The sequence below is a fragment of the Pyxicephalus adspersus genome, chromosome 11 (assembly GCF_032062135.1).
Source record: "Pyxicephalus adspersus chromosome 11, UCB_Pads_2.0, whole genome shotgun sequence".
NCBI lineage: Eukaryota > Metazoa > Chordata > Amphibia > Anura > Pyxicephalidae > Pyxicephalus > Pyxicephalus adspersus.
In genome coordinates, this window is record NC_092868.1 from 11,426,383 (window position 1) to 11,437,424 (window position 11,042).

The 11,042-nt window shown below is 34.5% G+C and overlaps 1 protein-coding gene across 1 annotated transcript in view; it reads left to right on the forward strand.

The window, feature by feature from the left end:
* Positions 1-5,708: 5,708 nt before the first annotated feature.
* LOC140341241 (uncharacterized) overlaps positions 5,709-11,042 on the forward strand; it is a 33,696-nt gene continuing 28,362 nt past the window's right edge. Inside the window, exons 1-3 of the mRNA XM_072426803.1 lie at positions 5,709-5,891; positions 8,596-8,949; positions 10,818-10,889. Coding sequence (XP_072282904.1) covers positions 5,846-5,891; positions 8,596-8,949; positions 10,818-10,889 — 472 coding nt within the window. The 5' untranslated portion in view covers positions 5,709-5,845. The remainder of the gene's footprint in view (positions 5,892-8,595; positions 8,950-10,817; positions 10,890-11,042) is intronic.

The window sequence follows — 11,042 nt, forward strand, 5'->3', positions numbered from 1 at the left end:
TGCCAAGTTGATATTACTAGAATGTTTGGGCCATTGAATCTAGGAGTATGATTATGGCAGCTCCTCTTCTTGAAAAAAAGCAGTTGAACCAGATCAGAGATCCCTGGGAAGCTCTACTTCATAAACCATATTCCTCCTCCTATGGTTCTGGAAAAGATGTCCACCATTGTTAATAATTCCATTTCTAAAGTTTGGTCACATTAGTAAGACCATCACGCCACTTCGGACTTGGACCGTAGACTATTGAATTTATGAGGTGCTACCCTCTTTCCTATTTTTAATAGCCGATATGGGTCCTCCTCAACTTTGTTACAATGATGTGTTTCTAGATCACATTTGTATTTTGTATCTGTATTTGTTTGTTTTTTTTAGGTTCCTTTTTATCTATTTAGTTTGTGGATTACATAAGCAATTCATATACGAAATATATGGTTTTTGCTATGACACAATGGCAGCATATATATTGTTTGCATATGTGGTTTTTAGGATGTGATTTGTAAATGAAAAATATATTGAATGTATAGTGTTGTTCTGTGTATAACTGGTGCCTTTTGCTAAAATATTTACTTTTTTATAACACAGCCGTTGAATTCGGCAAAATAGGCTCCTTACTATACAGCATGGATTTATTTCCAGTATGTTTATAAAAATCCTGGTATTGTTCTTCAGATTTGAAAAACATGTTATCATCTCTTTTACACCAACCAACTTTTAGTTTCTCTTAAAGTGAAAGCCATTAATACCATTAGGCTAAATCCCAGACAACCCTTTAGTTTAGTTTACCAAGATACATTCCAGGTTAACCAAAACAAAAGGTATGCAAAGTCACACCCTGATAAGTAAACCAGTCTCCTGCCAGAATATTTGAATCATTCCATTTCTCCCATGTTGATATCTCTGACGGACCAGAAAATTTTTTACATTTCCTTGTAGGCCTGTTTATTTAGCAATAACGATCATTACTTAAGTAATACACACATCTATTTGGAGGGAGGAAGGACTTGGCTTTCTTTTGGCAATTTTGCAGGAATTCATTTTATTTCCATGGAATCTACACACAACAAAGATATAAAGAAGTTGTTTTTTTTAAGTTAAGCAATGTTAAAATGTTAATTTTAACAGTTTTGACAGTTTTCATTTTAATACAGTTTTTTACTGTAAATAACATATATACCATTTGTTCTAAAAACCGACTCACTTTAAATTACAGTAAAATGATGTTCCAGGCACATTATTCATTTGCGCAAAAAAAGCATATTATCTAAATTTTGTGAATTTTTTTAATTCATTGTAACAAAAAATAGCAAGCAAAGCAAATCAAAAAACAAAACAAAAACAAAATACAAAAAATATTAACATTAGAAATTAGGGATTAAAAAGTCAACAGTAAAATATTAGCTATGCAGATAAAGGGAAGAAGTGGTTTAATATTTTATTCTTTAACCGGATTCCTATAGGATAAAAGATCCATAAGGGTACTGCAGGCCCCAAATGAGGTATTCACTTTTGTATGGGAACAGCTGTCACCCTAAAACATGCCACACATAAAGGACAAATTGAGCAGGACAGGAAGCTTTTAAGATGAAATAAAAGATTTTAGGAGAGAGGGTGGAACTGCATACAGGTATAAAAGAATCTATTGGTATGGGCCTCTACTGCAAAGAGTAATGAGGTCTTGACTCACTAGAATAGCTCCTTGTCTCTTCAGCAAAAGGAAAAAGGTAAATGGAACATGGATCAGTACAATTAGACTTTTTGATGCTGTCCAACATGAGTTTTCTAAAGGCCAATTATTTTGAAAGGCATGACACTGATTGCCATTATTGACCACCCTACTAATAAAGATTTTCAAAGTTTGTATTTAAATTCAACTTTTATTTCACCCCACCCCATTTATCATCCCTACTTCAACATATTTTTGTCTAGTGCCTTTTCATTTTCAATGTGACATTATCTAGTGCTGCTGAGAGTGTTTTTTTATCCACACATGAATTTATATTATTGTATGTTTAATTTTACCCAAGACCAAAAGGTCCAATGAAAGTACACTTACAAATATCTATACCTACAGCCACATAATAAGGAATATTAATTCTGTTTAAAAGCTGATCCCAAAGCAAACATGTCAGCCCATATTGACAAGTAGTCACATTCTATAGTACATGCAAACTATCACAAAGTTAAAAAAAAATATATAGATGATAAAAAAAAACAGAAATACATTCATTTGTTTTAAAAAGGCAAGTCGACATTTATACAATATTCCAATGCACTGTACAATGATTTGTTTGCATGTATATTGTTTGCATATGTGTTTTTTAGGATGTGACTTGTAAATAAAGGTTGACTTGATGTTATAGTGTTACTCTGTGTATAACTGGTGCCTAAAGAGGTAAATTTTTACTACATTCTTTCCCTTTTCCTATAACACAACTGATTAATTTAGCAAAATAGACTCCCTACTATACAGCATGTATTTAAAATGTATTTATTTTCATTGTGTTTAAGGGGTTTTTTTTCGCTGGAAAGGTAAGTTCCTTACAACTGTCATATTAGAACACAAAGGGCAGTCATTGAAAGATGAAGTAAAGCTCAATAGTTATCAAATAAAAAAAAAATATTCGGCAAGGATAGGTGACTTAGTTAGGAAACAAATTATAGAGAAGGACTAATTTTCAATAGTATTGAAAGAAGTGGGTTTTAGGCAAAACAGTTAAGAAAACAAGTGATTTATTAGAGTAGAGATACTATTCTCTTGTGCTGTGTTGTAAAAGTAATTGACAATAGGTTTCCCATGGCAGAAAAAACAACATTTACAATTCATAAATCAATGGTAGTCTCAGTTCTGATGTGTATTGCCAAAGGGCTTCTCGAACTTGAGCTGGTCCCTTACTGCCGCATCTACATTCTGAAACACAATACTTTCACAATACTTGCAGAGAGCCCAGCATCCTAACAATATACACTAGCATCAAAAGATCTATTTTCCACAATTCTGGGACAATCCAATATAATGCCTTATTCTTTCAAACATACGCCTCAATCCATGTCACTCTCTCCCTGAAGAAGCTCTTTGTTAATTTCTTTAAAAGCACAACTTTATGTCTTTAGTGGATCTGTGTTAGTGTTTCCACTTTAAATAATCTGTTTTGCCTAAAAGTCCTGTTTTTGTAATACTCATTTAAAATTAGTCCTTGCCAAAAAAAAAAAAATATCCTTCCAAGTGCCACCTGTCCTTGCCAGATCATTTTTTTTTGATAACTATCAAGCAGTAATCCCTTTTCAATGACTGTCCTATACCTTTGTATTTCTCCTCCCACCTCTTAAACATTCAAGGCATCTTGAGGAGGAAAAATGTTTGGCCTGGCCTTTTCATGCATTAACATTCCTTGTCTACATGTGAAGACAAAAAACAAAAACAAAAATGGTAGAAACAAGACAACCTTCAAAGGCAAGACAGAAACAAGTTCAAGTTGTATATGTACAAGCCTAAAAAGAATCATGTTTGATGTAATTAGGGGAATCTTACAAAGCAATACAAGCAAATCTAAAACAAACATCCAACTGATGGGATTTATGCCAATGAATGTATGCATGTTGTGATTGTTTTCCTGATCGCGGAAGTTATACTTACTGAGTCACCAATTCAGTCAATGAATATATTGAATCAATTCAGTATTGGTTTGTACTATTCTACTCTCTAGAGTAAGAATATCAGGATTCATTAGATGTTCCTGTGAATATGATTTTCTTTCCTTTTTTAATTCAAGGCAACTTCAAGTGCAAGACTCAAAATACCGCACTAACTGTACTTCCTTTTCCTAGGCAAGAGGCAAGTAAAATCTTGAGTTATCCAAACATCATCTTTTTCTGTATTGAACATTTGAGCTAAATATACAGTCCTTCAAAAATCTTACTAAAGATAAATATTGGAAAGTTATTAAAGAAAGATAGTGAAATGTAAGTTTAAAGGGTTAAACAAATTCATCTTTTAAGATAAGTTTGCCAAGAGCAAAATAGGAACATGAGTACAAACATGTCATTGTGTGCTTTCAGCAATTTGCCAAAAGAATAAGCTGTAGAAGCTCACATTCAGGAATTGTAGAAGTCTATTGCTAAAAAAGATTTTAAAAAAAGCCACTGATAGGAATCAGAATCTGCATAGAACAATGTAGCCAACAGCTCCCCTATGATTTATTGGGTTTTCAGGGATTACTCTTTAGAAAAAGATCACAAGTAGATTTCGTAGACACGTAGACCCTTACATCCCATAAATGTACTGTATATTTAAATAATTACATTTTATGCTTTAAACGTCTCAATTTAACTTAAACGAAAATATTTTGCCAGAATAGCTTGCCATCCAGCCTTATATATAATATCAGTGTAGTTCCCCTAAAAAACAAAACAAAAAACAGAAAGAATAAAAAGGGGTTTTAAAGTTTTAATATTTTAATAAATAATAGGTTTATATAACCTGTGGAACACATTAGGATTTCATTAAAACTTGGACTATTTTTAAATCCCTTACCTTGTGGTTGGTTGGATTGTGATTATATACAAATTGTTCTTACAACTAATTTAATTTTGATTCTAATAAAAAATTGTTTTCAAAAATATGACCTCTTATGCTACACAACCCCTTCTTTTGAGTGTACAGCCAATGGAATTGTGTGCCTTTTACTTCCATTGTAAATAAACACGGCCCTAGTGGGGGTTCAGAGCAGCAGTGGGATATCATTCGTAACTGCTTCCAAACACTACTACAAGTGGGTATAGATTAGCATTGATGGTAAATATTTGTTCAGTCTACAAAGAATGCTGCAATTAAACTTCATGAAAAACAAATCATTTTCTATGATTAACAAAGGATAAAGATGCAATTAATTGAACAAGACTATCCTTAAATTACTACTTCCAATATTTAAACCTGATTGTCTTTTAGAGTAATTCTGAAACAAATTTAGATTTAAAGGAATGCTTGAAGACTACCAATGAACTATCATATTGTAAGTCTCTTTGATTCTCTAATAAAGAGATTTTTGGTTGCCTGTATTACCTGCTTATCAGACTAACTTGTACATACCTTATGTTTTCTTCTGTACTCTTTAAGTTACTCTACCTATCACCACCAATATTCATTATATTACTTTATTTATGAATATATCACTAACTGTAATATATTAGTATTATGTATTTTCTTATTTTGTATATTATATGCAATTGCCTAAACATACAGTTTTACTCTGAGTTATTATATGAACTTAAAATGCGCCAGAATTGAGACATTTGTTATTCTTAGGAATAATATTTAGTTAGGGAGCTTCTAATTAGTAAACCTGTCATTCTCCTTAGTGTATTTGCATAGGAGAGCCAACCTTATTGTATTACCCACGTAATATATCATCATTGTAAATATTGTACCACCTTACTCATATGGAATATAGGCATTCATACTAATTATATCTTGAAGTTTAGCCACTCAAACACCCTGTTTTTTTTGTTCCTCTTTACTCATTATTAACCACTAATATTACAAAGACTGTGAAAAGCATTATGAACAGGAAATAGCCCTGGGCACAGAAGCTGTGAAGTGTGCACTTGTTTTTGTTGTACCTCCCACATACTTTTGTTCCCCATGCACAAAAAGTCACCCAGACATAAAGAGGAAAACACTGGACATAAAGAATTTAGGATCACAGATACAGAGATATCAGACACTCAGAACTTTCTAAAGGAATCTAACAAATATAGCAGAAGCAACACCAAGGAGCAAGGGGATTCCAGGATTAGTAAGGAAAGCTCATTACAAAAGTTCTCTGTCTGAGTTTGCAGAGTGAAGAAAATGATTGCCAAGAAGCATTCCTTTGGCTCCAAAGTTATTGTGCCAGGTAAGAGTTGAAACTACAAGCTGAAAAAACATATCAAATGAGACAGTGTGACTATATAAAAAATAAGGGATGTTCCCATGATTAAGAGGAATCAGGACTAGGCTCACTACAAATTGTATACCTAAAGATTAGTGTATGTTCAAGTTTTACATCCTGATGTTTATAATACCTTAGTAAACTGTTGTGATAGAAACATGTGCTTTACTATTGCTAATTAGCTTTGGAAAGCATTTGTGATTTAGAGGTCACAAATTTCCCCACCACTGGATGCCAAGCAAATGTGGGTAGCATGTCACTCCCTATTAGGACATTGGAGAGGAGGAAGAGGTGCATGCCTGGGGAAGGGTGTGTGTGTGATGGGGGGTTGGTTTAGATAAGAGATGCTAAGGATGAAGGTGAATAAAATGATTGGGGATAGTAAAGCAATCAAGCAAAATGCAGTACAAGGATAGCAGAGAAGTGTTTTTTAAGAGAGGCTATGAGAAAATGAAAGGAGCAACACCAAGAGGATGGAGGAAGACTAGAAGTATAGAACAGGGAACTGTTAGTAGCAAATGTAAGGAGCTGTAAAACAGGGAAGTAGGTGGTCAAGAGGAACCATATGGTGGAGGCACTGGAGGTAGAAAAATAAACAGAAAATAGCATTTAATAATTACAGCAAAATAAACATTAGCTGTCAGGCTCTTGGTGACTTCACTTTCACACTGCCACAGCCACTTAAAACAAAGGACAACTTACAGCAGTATGTTTTTTCACATGATAAGTTATGGAGTATATCATATAAAACCAAAGAGCTACTTCTCTTTTAGCCTTCAGACAGACTGGGAAACAGAGCTCAGCATTTCCTAGGGTTGCTAGCCTAAATATTGCATCTGTGTCTCACAATGCACAGGCAGAAAGCCTGGAGATAAATTAGGTGGCTAGGGAACCCACCCAACATACCCTGATTTTAGGACCTTAATCTGGATTTCTATTTTCTAGAATTCTCTAAATCTGATTTGCTTTTTTATGTCATTACTAAAAATGAAGACAAAATAGAGAAGCCTTGTGTGAAAAAAAGTACACCCCGTGATTCAGTAGAGTGTAAAAGTAATTGTTACCTCTATGACTTTCATATTCTTTTGGAGATATATTTTGGTCCACTCACAACATTTCTTCATCATTGAAGTTTGTGGGCATTGATTTATGCACCACTCTCTTAAGGTCATGCCACAGCACTTTAATTGGGTTGAGGCTTGGACTTTGGACTGTTTAAAAACCTTAATTATACTTTTTACAGAAATTACGGAAATTTTTGGTGTGCTTGGGATCATTGTGCATTGCATGGGACAATTTTAGCCAAGCTTTACCTGTTGCACAGATGGGCTAACATTTTACTCTCCAATACTCTCAATTACCTGTCGCATACAGAGACATATATGGTTGACCCAATGCCTGCAAGGTGCCTGAGTTCTGTGGCTGTAAAACAAGCCTAATGCATTAACCCTCAACCACCATGCTTTACATTAAATATGAAGTGTTTGTGCTAATATGATGTGTTTGGTATTTGCCAAATATGTTACTATGCATTATGGCCAGGCATCTCCATTCTGGTCTTGTCTGTCCAAAGGACACTCTTCCAGAAGCCTTTTAGTTTAGTTTAGATGCAGCATTGTAACCCTAAGCCATGGTGCCATATTTTTTGAAAAAAGATTCTTTACCCTGGGAACCTTCCAAGCCACACTTGTTTAGCCTTTATCTAATTGTACTGTAATTGTTTAAGCTTCAAAATGTTAACTGAGGTCTATGGAGCTGTGGAGTCTGAGATGTAGCTTTTTAGCTGTAACGTTCTTCAAATCATTTAGAAAAAGTTTTATACACTTCTGAGTTGTCATAGTGTTCACCTTAATGAACCAAACCAGCAAACAGCAAATCTTTTACAGAGTTGGTCACACACACACGTGCTGAATATCAGTAAATGAAGTGCATTTCATTATCAACAACTGGCTGCTACTTATCTTCTTTATTGCTATAGAGATGGTAAGGGTGTAATTTTTGACATACTGCTTCTGCATGTTGACTTTGGTCTTTGGTAAAAAATACACAATAAATACACATATAATAAATCATGTGCTACTGTTTTTTTCTTTTGAGGTTGTATTTAATTTTTGGACCTTCTAAGAAACAAATGATTTTTTTTGGTATGTCTCAGTATGCAAATTGAAAACGAGTGACCATCTATAGTTAACACATCCACTTCATTTTGATCGATACATAAAGCTCCCGCATGTTTTGCAGGCAGATTTATATAAATCTGGGGGAGTTAATAAATGTATAAAGTTATATATATATATATATATATATATATATATATATATATATATATATATATATATACTTCTCAGCAGATCTCACTTCTGAAAATAATAATAAATTACAGCGCTAGAAATTGTGATAGAGATCTTTGCTTGATGCTGGATCGCCAAAACCTGTCTAATTGAGGAAGTGTTGAATTTAAAAATTTTTGAGGTGAGTGAGGAATCCACAAAACTTGACTACCCATTAGTCGGTGGGGCGTCACTAGATGGTCCAGAGTGAATTCACCTCTTTATTTTCATTTCTATTTATGTCAGCTTTTGCTGACATTATACTGTGATTTTAAATTGCTTTACATTTTAAACATACATTCATATATTCATATATCATTTAAAATATGTTTTTGCAGTTCTCCTCTGTGTGTGGATGAATGTTACCAGTGGTATGATGAATATTCAGATGATTCCTCGACATCCAGTCATTTCTGAATCTGTCACTCTGAGTGTCACTGAAATTAGTGGGAAAATTCAATCCTATATTTGGTATAAAGGACCAAACACAAACAATAGCTATCAGATCCTTTCATTTTTTCTTGGACGCGTCTACTTACAAAGCTCAGGACCTTTATTCCATGACAGAATGGAAGCTTTCCCCAATGGATCACTCCGGATCTCCAATCTTAATAAAGCAGATGAGGGAAATTACACAATGCTGATCCGAGCAGACACAGAGAGAAAGACCTCTGTATACTTACAAATCTATGGTGAGTAATGCATTAGCAAGTTGTCAGAATGATTTACTTTAACCCCCCTAGCGGTATTCCTGAGTGTGACTCGGGGGTGGACTTTTCCTGCAAATAGCGGTAATCCCAAGTCACACTCGCGTCAGCTTTATCCTTAAAAAAACCCACTTACCTTTGCTTAATTGTCCTCCCCCATAATCCTGCTGGTCACCATAGGTACTGGGGACATGTCCGTCTTCTTCGATCTCCAGCTGGCAAACTGCAGAGACATTCTCCAGGGTTTGCCGGTGACGTTGGTACTTACATCAGTGAGTACGCAGATCAGTGAGAAATTCAAATCATTTTGTATTGGATTCAATAATATATAGCTGTGATGAGTCCAATACAAAGACATTTTCATATAATATAAATAATTTTATTATACATATTATACATGCTACTGTACATTTACATTACATGTTTAACATTTTTATTAGATTTTTGTGTTTTTTTATTTAAAATTTATTATTAAATTTATTAAATATTGGACATATTTCAGTGAATTATGCCTAAGAATTATAGCCTGCAATGTAAAATAAATTTCTTGGCAAACAAAATGTAATGCTCTTTGCATGGAAATTTGGACGGAATTAGCCCGCTAGGGGGTTAAATGTATTTTTAAATGTTTCAGTTGATTTATATCACATACTTCACATGACTTGTAAAGGGAAAAGAAATACCCAGATTGGTGGCCATAGAGCTGTATTTACTATTCATTATAATTAAAACCCATTACCCAGCTGTTAGGTGTTGAGCTAGGAGCTACTCTATGCATATGACCTGTATGCAAATGTCACCAAGAATATTAATAGGTGATAGGTAATTAGATAAACAAAAATATGCCACACTTAGTTTAAGTATAAATAAACTTATTGGTGTAGGTGTGTTTTGCCATATTCAGGCAGATGTTTTCAAAAGGAGAAAGTTTTATCATTAAACAATGCTTTACTAATTCTCTAACAAGGCACCTCATCGACCTATTGCTCTGATTGTCATTCCTGCAGTAACTTTCATCCATAGGGATGCAGTTCTCTCACCAGGGCAGGGAGAAATGTTTCCCTTTGGATGAAAGCATGTGTAAAGATGACAGGCAGAGCAATGAGCTGGTCAGGTGCCTTAGTAGAGGAGGTAAACTTGTGCCCACTTGTGAAATTCTATGTACAACACCATGCGATCCCTGCCCACCAGGAGTAATCTGCTTGCATTACTAAAAGAAGAATTGACACAGTAATGGTGGCAGTCGGGCTGAAGTAAGGTATGCATTAAAAACAGCAGATTTTATTTTAAAATATTCACATGTATTGATGAGAAATAGAGAGGAAGCAGGGAAAGCAAAATAAAAGCCAATCATTTTGATCAGTTCAGCATTCAAGCCTAATTTAAGGAATCGTCTAATCTGCCATCTGGTTCATGGGTTATTTTATCATTTGATGAGAAAAAGTATAACTCCAAAAGTTACTTACCCAGAATAACATGCATATGAGTTTGCATGAAAGACCTATTGAAAACTTTGCCTTGGCTAAATCCTAAGTCAGCCTTATAAGTAATATTATGATTGCTCACACATAAGTGCGCCTTAAGTGTTATCAAAATATGATATATATAAAGAAATACACCCACTTCTTGGAAAAGGTAGTGTTTCATTAACAGCAACCTGGATCTTAGGGGGAGATATATTAGTCTATAGATGTCCAAATTAGTCAAAATCTTACCAATATCTGAAAGTTTTGGGTAGGTGTTAGTTACAATTTTATTATCTGTAACATTCATGTTTAATAAATTATTTCTTAGATTTCTTAATATGGCCTTTGTGTTGTATGCCATCTGTTTCCATTTTCCTTCCTATACAGAAATAGTTGGTAAACCTACAATCACGGCTTCAACATCAAACCCTATGGAAAATGACGCAGTTACCCTGACCTGCAACTCTTCTAAAGAGACGTAGCCGTAAGTAAGTAGCCGTAAGAATTAGGCGCAGTGACTACATGACCGGGGGCTGGGCCTAGCCCAGAGCTTTTAAGGGGTTAAGAAAAAGGGTAGTGTTGCCAGAGGGGGCTGGGCTAGTGTACAACGTG